Source organism: Sebastes umbrosus, chromosome 3 (genome assembly GCF_015220745.1).
Source record: "Sebastes umbrosus isolate fSebUmb1 chromosome 3, fSebUmb1.pri, whole genome shotgun sequence".
Taxonomy (NCBI): domain Eukaryota; kingdom Metazoa; phylum Chordata; class Actinopteri; order Perciformes; family Sebastidae; genus Sebastes; species Sebastes umbrosus.
The window spans coordinates 23,573,549-23,588,384 of record NC_051271.1 but is presented as its reverse complement, the minus strand read 5'-3'; the positions used below and the strand labels follow the sequence as shown (position 1 = coordinate 23,588,384).

The following is a 14,836-nucleotide window of genomic DNA, read 5'->3' as shown; positions in this document are numbered from 1 at the left end:
TCTTTATTATGTACATTCATACTTCCTGATATGTATATGTTCTTAATATGCCTGTATATGTATATATGTCTGTATATGTTCTTAATGTATATGTTCTTAATGTGCCTTGTACAAAGTATTTCTTATAAATGTACATTCATACTTCCTGATATGTATATGTTCTTAATATGCCTGTATATGTTCTTAAGGTATATGTTCTTAATATGCCTTGTACAAAGTATTTCTAATATATGTACATTCATTCTTCCTGATATGTATATGTTCTTAATATGCCTTGTACAAAGTATTTCCTTTAATAATTGTAATATAACTTATTATTTTTAATGGAGCTTCCCAGCAAAAAGCATTTCACACGATTGTACTTGTATAACCGGCGTGACAATAAACATCTTGAATCTTGAATATATTCCATATCATATGTATGACAGGAAACGCTGGATTTATTTATTTTTTTGTTTATTTGTGCGTCAAAACCAAAGAATACTTTTAATTTTATCGTGCAATTTCAATGGAGCCTGGAGTGAGCCACCAGAGTAATTATAGGAGTTTACACAGTTTAATTATTAAGTAATTAAGTAAAACACAAGTTAAAAGGAAATTACAGACCTATCTTTTTAATCTGGATTTTCATTTATAGTAATGTCATAGCCTTAGTTTTTAAAGGGACTGTTTGTAAGAATCAGAAATGCTTGTTAACAGCGACACTTGTGGCCGTTAAGTCAATGAAAGTCAGCGTCGCGCTTGTGCTTGCTCTACATAGACATGAACAAGCATCGCTCAAAACAGTGAGGCGACACACGCCAGCTAAAACCACAATATTACTCTATATTTCACCTGCTTGGCAGTAATGTTAGCTGACCAGACGAAGGTCTCTCCATGAATCACTGCTGATCCTAGTGTTGGCTTTTCCTACTTCATATTGCACAGAGAATAGCCCAATATTACACAGATGCAACATATTGCACTGTCCCAATTTAATATATTGCACTGTCCCAATTTAACATATTGCACTGTCCCAATTTAATATATTGCACTGTCCCAATTTAACATAATGCACTGTCCTTATTTAACATATTCTGTCCCAATTTAACATATTGCACTGTCCCTATTTAACATATTGCACTGTCCCTATTGAACATATTGCACTGTCCCTATTTAACATATTGCACTGTCCCTATTTAACATATTGCACTGTCCCAATTTAACATATTGCACTGTCCCAATTTAATATATTGCACTGTCCCAATTTAACATAATGCACTGTCCTTATTTAACATATTCTGTCCCAATTTAACATATTGCACTGTCCCTATTGAACATATTGCACTGTCCCTATTGAACATATTGCACTGTCCCAATTTAACATATTGCACTGTCCCAATTTAATATATTGCACTGTCCCAATTTAACATATTGCACTGTCCCTATTTAACATATTGCACTGTCCCTATTGAACATATTGCACTGTCCCAATTTAACATATTGCACTGTCCCTATTTAACATATTGCACTGTCCCAATTTAACATATTGCACTGTCCCTATTTAACATATTGCACTGTCCCTATTTAACATATTGCACTGTCCCAATTTAACATATTGCACTGTCCCTATTTAACATATTGCACTGTCCCTATTTAACATATTGCACTGTCCCAATTTAACATATTGCACTGTCCCTATTTAACATATTGCACTGTCCCTATTTAACATATTGCATTGTCCCTATTTAACATATTGCACTGTCCCTATTTAACATATTGCACTGTCCCTATTTAACATATTGCACTGTCCCTATTTAACATATTGCATTGTCCCTATTTAACATATTGCACTGTCCCTATTTAACATATTGCACTGTCCCTATTTAACATATTGCACTGTCCCTATTTAACATATTGCACTGTCCCTATTGAACATATTGCACTGTCCCAATTTAACATATTGCACTGTCCCTATTTAACATATTGCACTGTCCCTATTTAACATATTGCACTGTCCCTATTGAACATATTGCACTGTCCCAATTTAACATATTGCACTGTCCCTATTTAACATATTGCACTGTCCCAATTTAACATATTGCACTGTCCCTATTTAACATATTGCACTGTCCCTATTTAACATATTGCACTGTCCCAATTTAACATATTGCACTGTCCCTATTTAACATATTGCACTGTCCCAATTTAACATATTGCACTGTCCCTATTTAACATATTGCACTGTCCCTATTTAACATATTGCACTGTCCCTATTTAACATATTGCACTGTCCCTATTTAACATATTGCACTGTCCCTATTTAACATATTGCACTGTCCCTATTTAACATATTGCATTGTCCCTATTGAACATATTGCACTGTCCCTATTTAACATATTGCACTGTCCCTATTTAACATATTGCACTGTCACTATTGAACATATTGCACTGTCCCAATTTAACATATTGCACTGTCCCAATTTAACATATTGCACTGTCCCTATTTAACATATTGCACTGTCCCTATTGAACATATTGCACTGTCCCAATTTAACATATTGCACTGTCCCTATTTAACATATTGCACTGTCCCTATTTAACATATTGCACTGTCCCTATTGAACATATTGCACTGTCCCAATTTAACATATTGCACTGTCCCAATTTAATATATTGCACTGTCCCAATTTAACATAATGCACTGTCCTTATTTAACATATTCTGTCCCAATTTAACATATTGCACTGTCCCTATTTAACATATTGCACTGTCCCTATTTAACATATTGCACTGTCCCAATTTAACATATTGCACTGTCCCTATTTAACATATTGCACTGTCCCTATTTAACATATTGCACTGTCCCAATTTAACATATTGCACTGTCCCTATTTAACATATTGCACTGTCCCTATTGAACATATTGCACTGTCCCAATTTAACATATTGCACTGTCCCAATTTAATATATTGCACTGTCCCAATTTAACATAATGCACTGTCCTTATTTAACATATTCTGTCCCAATTTAACATATTGCACTGTCCCTATTTAACATATTGCACTGTCCCTATTTAACATATTGCACTGTCCCAATTTAACATATTGCACTGTCCCTATTTAACATATTGCACTGTCCCTATTTAACATATTGCACTGTCCCAATTTAACATATTGCACTGTCCCTATTTAACATATTGCACTGTCCCTATTGAACATATAGTAAATATTAGCCAGACTGATCCACACTCCTTACCAGATGGTGGCGGTAATGCACCTAATTGTTGTTTGCCAACCGCCAATAAACCTCAAAGAAGAAGAAGAATAAGAAGGAATCAAAACTAGGAACCAAAGTCTCGGCCGTCTGTTTCGCGGACACATTTTCAGAGCGCACCTACAGAAGGAGTCGGGAGGAGCAGTTCTGATCGTTTCAGGTAAAACATTTCTAATCAGACTCTTACATCTTAAATAACACTTAGATTCAACAGTCAGGACCATTAATGTACCTGCTAGACAACCTGAATATGATGTGTAAACTGCTGTAACTACATGTAATGTGATGTATCTACTGTATTTAATGTTACCATGTGTGAGTTACTGTTAGTCTGAAACCTGTAGGCCAACATTAACTAACCCCTTATAAACTAACTGCTTTACATTCATGTTTGGCCTCATAATGGGTCACGTATCAGAGGTCTAGCATTGTCGCTTCTGTGTGTATTTATTGATAACAGAAGTTAAATAAAATAGGAAGTAACTTCAAAGTTAGTTGGCGAAATTGCTCACATTATAACTAGCTGGTTGGCGTAACGCAGGGCAACGTCAGCAACCTTTACTGTCAAAAGAGACGTTTTAGGCAAAAACTAAAATCTGTCTGATGTAGGTAACACAGTTTATAGTCTAAGTATATAGTTTAAAAGTCTAATGCAGTGAGGGCCAAAGAGACAATGTACTACAGAGTATTAGGGCCACATTGAGGGAAAAAACATCTGAGATTTACAGAAAAAAGTCATAATATTATGAGAATAAAGTCTTAATATTATGAGAAAAAAGTCTTAATATTACGAGAATAAAGTCTTAATGTTAAGAGAATAAAGTCATATCTTTGCCAGAAAAAAAAGTAGGAATATTACGAGAATAACTTTACCAAAAAAAACGTAATATTATGATAATAAAGTCATAAGAAAATAACACGTTAACCCTCCTATTATCTTTGGGGTCAATTTGACCCCATTCAATGTTTAACATCTCTAAATAAATGATTGACATCATTTCATAATTTTTTTTGCTTCATATTTTATGACTTTTCCTAATTTAATGGGGACAACTGGGTAAACATAAAATTAAAATGATATGTTTTCAATGTCCTGTACACATGCTGTACGCATCGGTGTTCTTAGGCTGTTTTAGCTGTATAAAACATATAAGAAAAATCAACATTTTACACACATTTGTTTTGGATGATATTGAGGTCACTATAACATGCAACTTTATAATCTTCAAAAAGCTTTAGGGCCCTAACCTAACATAACCATAACTGTAGTAGTGCGAGAACCACTGATAGTTCACACGACATTAGGGAGGGGAAACATCATTCTCGCTAGAACTTTGATATTTCCCCACGCTTTGGGGGCGGAAAAATATGGTTCCTGTGAAGATATTGATTTTATTTAAAGAGTTATTTAGGTAGTCAACAAACAAACATAAAGTACCTGACACATAAACTTGGGTAACAATTTTAATTATAATCATTTTCTGGAGGTTTAAATTGCTGGGGTCAAATTGACCCCAAGGATAAAAGATGTTAGTAAATTTGAAGGTAACAGGAGGGCTAAATTACTATTTTATAATCTTAGGATTTTATTCTTATAATACTACAATTTCTTTTCTCTAAAACACATGACTTTATTTCCATAATATTACGACTTTTTTCTTGTAATATTACGACATATACAATAATTTTTTTTCCTCAATGTGGCTCTAATTATTTAATTACTATTTTTATTTATCATTGTTGTAGGTCTATGGTATGACGGAGTACGTCATACCATAGACCTACAACAATGATAAATAAAAATGAAAATGTAAACAAAAAAACTGTTATTTATTTCCATTTTTATAAATCCACAGAGAGCCACTGGAGAGGAGCTAAAGAGCCACATGAGGCTCCAGAGCCGCAGGTTGCAGACCCGTTATAACGTCTCCACAACAGCGGTTGGCTAACTACTGTTCCTTGTTTGCAGGAAACCAGCCGTTAAACCATCCGTAAGCTCCGTGGAAACCAGAGATGCCGAAAAAGAAGACCGGTGCCCGTAAAAAGGCTGAGAGTCGTAAAGAGCGAGAGAAACAGAGCCGAGCCAACCGGGATGTGGTCGATGTGGCCAAACACCCCTGCAACTCTAACATGGTATATATATATATAACTACTGTAGCTAACACATACAATGGCAACATTTACACAGTGTCATATCTGAGGTACTGTTTCTTATATTGTTGCTTTATTGTCTTCTGTTTGTGTAGGACTGTGACAAATGTCAGAGGTAAGTGTGACTGTTTTGTATTATATAACATTTATTGTGATATAAGTATCAATGGTCAACGAGCTAACGACTTAACAACTTTTTTCTCCTTGAAATGTCACCTGGTAGAAAACAGAAGAACAGAGCTTTCTGCTACTTCTGTAATTCAGTGCAGAAGCTGCCTGTCTGCGCTCAATGTGGTGAGTAAACTGCACTGACATGTAGTATGTTTACATGTATGTCATTAGATGTACTTTATTCAAATTCAAATAAGCTTTATTGGCATGAATGTTCAGGTTACATTATTGCCAAAGCGAAATTACATATTAATGAATAATTACATTTCACAAGAAATAATCACAAAATAATCACAATCACTTCATCTTACTATCATTTTAAAGCTGAAGTAGGCGATATTGGAGCAAATCTGATTTTAAAAAAAGTTATTTTTATAAAACGGTTGCTATATCCTGAAAGCAGTACATGAAACAGGTAACCTGAAAGAAAAAAAACATGTGCCTCTGTGTCCTCCGGTGCTCCTAACGGCATCTGCAAGATTTCACAGACTGGAGGAAAACAAGCAGTAAGAGCTGATCTGAGGTCTGCTGTCCATCTGCTGTCTATGAGAGCCGGCTGTTAATCACTCGCAAACTCCGACCAAACGGTCAAACTAGGCAGCGCTGATCAAATTTGAATCAATATTTTGTTACTGTAATGCCTATTTCTCCCCTCAAATGTTTTCAGAATCATCTTGTGGTGCACGGTTTAGCTGTAAAATGAGAATGTTTGTGACCCGGCAGCCATGTTGAGATCAGTTGGGCAATACCAAGCCCCACTCGCATTACCGGAGCACAGCCAATAGGAACGCTCTCTCTCTGTAATGATTTGTGATTTGTCAAAGTCTTCCGTCACGGGCTAGATTTTTTTAAATGAAGAGGTGCAGAAGTCTAGTTTTCTCTCAGAACATTTAAATTACAATATGCTGAAAGGTTATTATGGAATTTTTGCCCAATGATGCCAAAACATTGTTGCCTACTGAAGGTTTTTAATCTTCTTACAATGTCTGTGGCTCACAGCAGCTAAAATGAGAAAGTTTGCTCCGGCTGGTGGGCGGTGCTTGGTATTTCCTCATCTGATATCAACATGGCTGCCGGGTCAAAACTTTCTCATTTTACAGCTAAACAGTACACTACAAGATGTTTCTGAAAACATTTGAGGCGAGAAATAGGCATTAACGTAACAGAACATTGATTCATATTTGATCAGCGCTGCCTAGTTTGACCGTTTGATCAGAGTTCACGGGTGATTGACAGCTGCTCAGAGACGGCAGGCTCCAGCTTGGCTCTGATTGGTTGATTTCCTCCGGTCTGTGAAATCTTGCAGATGCCATTAGGAGCACCAGAGGACATCGGAGGAAACCGGAGGACACAGAGGAACATGATTTTTTTCAAATTACCTATCTCATGCACTACTGTCAGGACATAGTGACCGTTTTATAAAAATAACTTTTTAATCATATTTGCTCCATTTCTACCCACTGCTGCTCTTCCAGAGCCACAGAACACATTATACAACTATTTTCATTGGCTGAGTTAGTATTAACCATGTCAATAAGCTGATCCCCATGTGTCAAATCAGTGGAGTGCACCTTTGAAGCCACAATGTGTTGATGTTGAAAATATTTGACTTTGGTGCCCCCGAGTGGTGGTATGTAAAAAGACACATGGCAGACAACAGTGTATTCCAATTATGCACTGCAATAACTTTTATCATTATAGTAGTCTGAAAGATGCTATAATCACATCATAATTCTCCACATAGTGGCATTAAATATGTTGTGACACCTTAATAAACTATGAAATGCTTAATGCTTGTGTTGTCAGGCAAAACCAAGTGCATGAAGTCCTCAGATTGTGTCATCAAACATCCTGGGATCCACACCACTGGAATGGCCATGGTGGTAAGTTAGCAACATTTCTGAACTGATATAGTCACACGGTAAGAATGCCGGTTTGTGCGTAGTATTTTTTTAATTGTGTGTTGGGTTATTTTAGTTCAGGCTAGTGTTTGCAAGTGTGCTTTTAGTCACATGTTTTTATTGTGACATGTCTGTGTTTTATGCAGCAATTTCTTTAATGAAAAACAAAGAAGTGTTGCAGTATTGTACAAATTAAATTACATATTAATTAAATCACAAAACGGGTAGCAGGGTTTAAAATGACCTACAATATAGTACATTTTGTTGTCAATTTTTAGCTGAACTGCAGAGGGCCAGCCCTACCAACGTAAAAGGTGACTAAGTGATGAAGTTACACGATTGGTCGGCCGAGTGATGGAGTTTTCTCATTGGCTGTTGCTATTTCAAAATGAAAAGGCATTTACGTTTTCAAGGGGGGCGTGTCAGTGGTTCCACTCAGCTCTAGTGCTCCTCTATCGACACATTTCCACCAGATCCGGTGTCAGAGGGCGCCTCAATGCTTTCCATTCATTTCCTATGGAAAGCAGGAGAAGCAGTCGCCCAGTGCATGGTGGGAGTGTTGCGGCGAGTTGAAGAGGGTCTGTATTTACATAAGGTTGAAAAATCTCAACTTTATGCAAATGAGCCTGTCCTGCGCGATGCATCTGGCTCACGGTACTTGGACCAAGCTGTCAAACTAGGAGATCTAGTTCTAAAATGAAACAAGATTGAGCAGTGGCATTGTTTAGACGGAATAACAGAAAGTTTACGAGCAGGCTGCCATGTTGTTTCCTGTTTAAAACGGCGAGCAGAGAACCAGGGACCAATCAGGTGCATTCCACGATAGGGTACGTCACCGCTTGGACGGCCAGTTGAGTGGAGCAGTGCGTCCCCTAGTGTCCTCGCTGGACCTGGTGGACATGTACCGCTGGAGTTAACATTATAGACATGACCACTGACCACTTTGTGTAACAATTTAGCCACAAATTCACAGACTGACCACACACGGTCTAGACATATGCTAGTCTTGTTTTTATGGACCGTGGCATCAGAAAAAATAAATCATAGCAAACTGTAAACGTTTTTCATTTAAAACAAAAAAAAACGTAATTTTCTTCTTGACCACAAGGGGGCAGTATGTGACTTCTGTGAAGCTTGGGTGTGCCACGGCAGGAAATGTCTGAGCACTCACTCCTGTGTGTGTCCTCTGACTGATGCAGACTGCATCGAGTGTGAACGCGCTGTCTGGGATCATGGTAAGACAACTCGCCCCCCTTTTCTTTGATATTCACCCAGACACATCAGTGACATGATAAAGGCCAACTCTGACTGTTTTAACATCCTGAACAGGAGGGCGAATCTTCCGCTGTTCCTTTTGCCAAAACTTCTTGTGTGAGGATGATCAATTTGAGCACCAGGCGAGCTGCCAAGTCCTCCAGGCAGAAACATACAAATGTGAGTCATTTGTTTTTCCTTTCACAATGTCATTTATTGTCTTTTTGTGGTTTAAGGGGCAAGTGGAGTGTATCTTATCCGTTGCAGAAAATAATGTCTAGAGGGAATGTGATTGTTTACACTTTGTTTTGGCTTTTCTCGCTTCCCATTTTAGGTGTTTCTTGTAACAGACTGGGACAACATTCCTGCCTGCGCTGCAAGGTGAGAGGAACATCTATCCTTACTTCAGAAAACAATGAAGGGAGGTCATTGTTTTATTCTGTCTGCTCCTCAGGCTGCACTAAGCATTTTTGTATAAAACTACACCCATCTTATCACCCTAACATCCCAAATTGTTTCCGCAACAAAAAACAACCCACATTTCCTAACTGATAAGACAGTCAAATTGGAATCTCATTTTCATTTTATTTAATTTTAGTTTGCCCCACAAAAGGAAATGCAGGAAACGTGTAATCATAAAATAAGAAACTTCCTACTGAACAGCCGCAAGAGAGCGCTCCAATCAGATAAAACTGGACTCCCCAAATGAGGCTGAAGCTGCTGCCAGAAGATAATGTTTCCTTCATTAAAGCAATGTGCACTTAATGGTCACCGGACTACATGATCTGTAAACTGTTAAAACAAGTTGGTTATGTCTCTGGCGTTTAAGGGTTACCAATAGAGAAAGTTATCGCATTGCAGCTTTATCTACAAAGTGGCTCTGCAGCTAATGATAACATTAGTTGGCAAAGCAGTTTTACTGATATAGCACATTTCATTACAGGTTAACTCCAAATGCTTCACTTAAAATGTATACAACCAGAAACCCCATGTAACCCATGAATACAAGAATGTGCAAGCAACAAAAGAAAACCGAAAAACCACCAACCTTTCAAAAGAAATTGGCAAACCCTTTACCCACAGCACAGACACAAACACACACACACATACACACAAACACACACACACACACACACACACACACACACACACACACACACAGTAAGGCTGCAATCACACAACATCCAGCAGTGCGGAAAAAATGCAAGTCCTCCCATTCCTTTTTATATGGTGGTAGTGCGATATTAAAGGCTCATTCTAAGCTAACGAAAACACGATTCTTAGTTTCAGGTGCATGTTAATATGTAAGTTTAAAAAGTTATTGTTGGGTGTAATCATTCCTCCTGTTCTCATTCTGTGTGAAAATGCATTTCTAAAGTTCAGTTGAAGGTAATATGAGTGTTTTAACAATCGAATCTAGCGAGGATCTTTGTCTGGTGTCACAAGTGTTTTGTCCTACAACAAAACTACATCAGCAAAAACCACTACAGAAAGTAAAAAGTGTGTGAAACACAAAGAGGGAATTTTGTACTGAACTTCCTGTTTACTGTCACTGGAAAAAAATCACACGGTTGATGCCACTGTTGGAAATTAACTTCCAAAATCTAACATCCACCTTGAAACAATGTTATAATAGTTCAGAATTTTCAATTAGTTTTTATTTATTTTTATTCAGTTTTAGTTTTACAGTAGTTTTAGCTTGTTTTTGTTACGGCCAGGTATGATGTCTCAGAAGTATGCAGCTATATACATACAAAATACATGGTTGGAGAACTGTGTAGGAATGGCCATAATGTTTAATGTTTAAAGGATATGGTTTTTATTTAGTTTGTTTACTAAAAATGTTTTTCACAGCTTATTTTCATTTTAGTTTCACTTTTAGTTTACTGTAATATAACCCTGGACAGAAGCAAATCTGGCAGCCACTTGCATATTTTATCAGCATTTGGCTGTTGCTAATTTACAATCCTGGTTGATGCCTCATATTGGCTTCAGCTGAACATTTTTGGACTTTGTGACTCATCTTTTATTGTCGACTCATGTTGGGACGGGATATTTCCCCAGGAGAAATGGCTACAGTGCTGTATTGAGATTAAGATTTCCCTTTTAAAGCCCATAGATCAGTTCTCAACAGCTACATAACTACCGTCTGTAATGTGAATCATCATTCAGCCTTTATAAGAAAACTGTTTAGTTGTCACTTTTGTCTTTAACATACTGTAGATATAGCATGGAAATAGGAATAGACCGACAAGTTTTATCAAACTGTACAGGAGGAGAAGAGACAGCTGGTGTATCCTTCTCAGAGCAGGTGAGAAGCTCTATAGTGGAGGCCAGAGAAAAGAAAGACATGACTGTGTTGCTTTAAACAGATGTGGGCAAATTACATTACCTGCCAACGAGTCATCGGATTTCATTCTCATATTTCAAACCAGATTTTACACTATATGTCAAGATAATGTGTGTGCCGGTAACATTTACATGTGATGATTTAACACTAATTCAACTGTGTCCTCTCAGGCCTGTTATTGTGACGACCACGCCAAGAGTAAGGTCTTCAAACAGGAGAAAGGCAAAAACCCGCCCTGCCCCAAGTGTGGTCACGAGACACAGGAGACCAAAGACCTCAGCATGTCCAGTGAGTCTCAAGTTGTTTTTTCCAGTAAAGGAAGTTGCAGCAGCCTCAACTTCCTTGCTGAATTGTGATTTCAGAAACGAAACAGATAGTGTCAAAGCAGAGACACTTTTGAGAAATGAACTGTATTTCCCGTAAAACTCAAAATACTATCTACTATTTCACTAATACTAATTCTTTCGCTCCTGTTTTTCCTCATTTCACCTGTTTATTCAACTTTTATTTGCAATTTATTGTGATATTGACACATTTACTGCACTATTATGAGAGAGGTGCATCTGACCAAATGGCACTTAAACCATGTTTTATTTGATCCTGTATGACTACTTCAAATACAACATTGCAGTTAGGGGTGTCGCAATATACCGGTATTGACGGTATTACAACATTTAAAATTGGTATCATGTTAATAATACACATATGATAATATCTTGTAATCCAGCGCCTCTTAAGTCAGGGTTTTGTATAGTGAAGGTTAAAGACTCTCTCTCCACCACCCTACACTTATTATTTATTTATTTTGAGTGCAATTAATTTGCCAAAAAAGAGACAAAATACACAACAAAGTTAAAGATGAATTTGACTGATAGCATTATCATTTATTTATTTATTTTATTTATTTTTTATTTTTTCTAGATATCGCAATAATATTGTTATCGTCAATTATTTTGGCCACGATAATCGTATAGTGAAAATCTGATATTGTGACAGCCCTAATTGCAGTATAACCAAAGTGTAATGTGAGGTAATTGATTGATTTATTGAGCTTGAAGGTTCATCCTTGACCATGGAAATAATTTGACAAAAAAAAGTCTCCACTTACAAGAATTCCTCTGGTGTTTCATCGCAAACCTGATCCATTATATTTGTCTACATTGATGTTACTTTCTATTATTTTATGTGTTCATACAAAATAACGTGTTTATATTTTTCTTGTGTCGTACAGAATGAGCAAGGAGATGTCATTTTCCAGCTACCCAGATAAGAAACAGAGCTGTAACTTAAGAAAAGGGTTAAAAATCTTTATCGTGCAGGGGAAGGCCTTTTTTTTTTTTAATCCATGTGGTTTGAAGAGTCTTTCAGGATTCTGGAAATACCTTTTTAGAACAGCGGTAAATGTTATTTTGGGGCTAACCTACAATTAACTTTTTACATACTAAAATAAATTTAAACTGCAATTAATCTGTAATACATGAACATCTTTTTTGTCGCTTCACTGTCCCAGTAAATGAAACCAGCGCTAATGTCACATCCGTGTGTTCCCTGCAGCTCGCACGTTGAAATTCGGCCGCCAGGCTGGTGCTGATGACGACGACGACGACGGAGCGTCAGGGTACGACTCCTACTGGAAGAACCTAGCATCTGGCGGCGGCCAGCAGGACAACTATGGAGAGGATGACGACGATGAGGAAGATGAGGATGATGATGATGAAGATGAGGATGATGATGATGAGGAGGAAGATGATGAAGAGGAAGAAGGAGAAGGTGAAGAGGAAAAGGCTGCCGATTCCGTGGCTGCCCTTAAACTGGACGGGGCTGCCTGAGCTGAGACAGACTGGAGAGACACAGTCCCGTAGATCCAAATGAGCCTCAGCGGACGTTCACTTGTTACAATGCAACAATTAATCGGGACATATATTAAGAATTCACGAACATAGTTCATATTAGTACAGATACTCTGAGGAATATATATATATATATATATATATACTGTATATATATACAGTATATTTCTCTACAAAACCCACTCAAGCAGCCGCACAAGAACTAGAAGAATAACAGAAATTGACTGATAAAAAAATAAGTGAGCAAGATTATGAATCTGACCAGACTTTCAAAAGAATCGTTTTCTGCTTTGTTGTTACATTCAGGGCTGGATTAATACACTAGGAGGCCCCGGGGTCAGAATTTGCTCAAATCCCTTTTAATTAGGAATATGCACCATGTCAATTTTGACACAGGGCCCCTCCACAAGAGGGTTGCGTAATAGAGTTGCACAGTGGAAGGCACCAAAGTATTTTTCCAAATGGTAAATTCCCCTATCAAAATTTTCTTTGAAACATTTTCTGAATGTTCCTCAACATAGAAACACAAAAATCTCCTGGATAATGTAACAATGCTCTAAGTTATGATCATCAGTTATGATTATTTCAACTTTGTGTCAAAGATGTTTTTTTCACAGTCAGTGTCAGTTTGGCATGGCATATGGCTCTGAATACTAAAACACCCATGAGCATCAGTTGCATCATTGCAGTTGTTAACAAAAATGGCACTATAGACCCTTTTACAGCCGACGTCATTGAAAATGTGCGCGCAACTTAAGTCCCAGCCATCAAGACAAGTTTGCTTTAAAATGTTTACCGGCAACAAAATATCTGGTTGTTGCGTGTTCAGCTGTGAGAATCGATATGCCAACAGCAGACTCAAGTTCTATAGACTTCCGACAAGACTACGACCGTTTCAGAGCAACAGGTGTTTTGAGTTGAGTGACCGCGTTAACTTGTGACTTTCAGCCGAATGCGTCCACGGTTGCTCGTGGTAGCTTACATAAACGGTCAGCTTAGATAATAGACACAGATGAGTATGTGTAATATATTAATGCCCTTGCAGAGCTTGGCAAGCTATTGGACTCCGCCGTACTTCTGTTGCCAAAATGTGTGTGCACAAGTACGTCATCATTGTTTGCAAACTGTAAAAGGGTCTATAGTTGCCAAATGTATCCCAACTTGACCCAAAAGCTGAAAGTGAATTTATTTAAGCCGCAGTTTGGTCATCATTTAAAAAAAAAAAAAAAAAAAAAGGTTCTCTTGTTTGTTCGCTAGCTCGTTATTAGCGGCACATAACAGAAGTTTAAGGTTGGTGATTAGATTGATTACAGAAATGCACCTTGGGAGTCATAGTTAACTTCTGTATTTATGTTAGTTTACAGGCTTGTACTGGAGATATTCTCTAATGTAATAGGTCATCTTTTGTACTGATGATGCGACTTTTTGAACTCTGCCAGCAACTCAATAATGCATAATAATAATGATCCTTGAGGCCCTCATGATTTGAGTTCATATTATCACGTTAGTGGTGAATACTCCCATATAAATTAGCAGTTGTAAAATCACCACAAACCAATTAATCGGTTTGAGTAATTTAAAAAAAAAATCGCTGACTCCAGCTTGTTAAATGTGAATATTATCTAGTTTCTTTACTCCTCTATTACAGTAAAGTGAATATATTTGAGTTGTGGACAAAACAAGACATTTGAGGATGTTATCTTGGGCTTCGGGAAACACTGATCAACATTTTTCACCTTTTTTCTGACATTTTATACAAACAATTAATCAATAAATCGAGAAAATAATTACAGATAAATCGACAATGAAAATAATCGTTTAGTTGCAGCCCTAACACCTAACAAAGCCATGTGTGTGGCTGGTAATCCAGCCCTGGTTACAGTCTGAAATAAAAAAGGTTATAT

General features: G+C 37.3%; 1 protein-coding gene across 1 annotated transcript; it reads left to right on the top strand.

Annotated features, from left to right (window-relative positions):
• The first annotated feature begins 3,264 nt into the window (after window positions 1-3,264).
• On the top strand, window positions 3,265-14,256 carry znf330 (zinc finger protein 330). The gene is made up of 10 exons (XM_037765069.1): window positions 3,265-3,415; window positions 5,225-5,388; window positions 5,502-5,521; window positions 5,630-5,700; window positions 7,384-7,460; window positions 8,587-8,713; window positions 8,808-8,912; window positions 9,067-9,113; window positions 11,253-11,370; window positions 12,637-14,256. The coding sequence occupies exons 2-10, from the start codon at window positions 5,269-5,271 to the stop codon at window positions 12,909-12,911; spliced, it is 960 nt and encodes a 319-aa protein (XP_037620997.1). The 5' UTR covers window positions 3,265-3,415; window positions 5,225-5,268; the 3' UTR covers window positions 12,912-14,256.
• The last annotated feature ends 580 nt before the right edge of the window (window positions 14,257-14,836 follow it).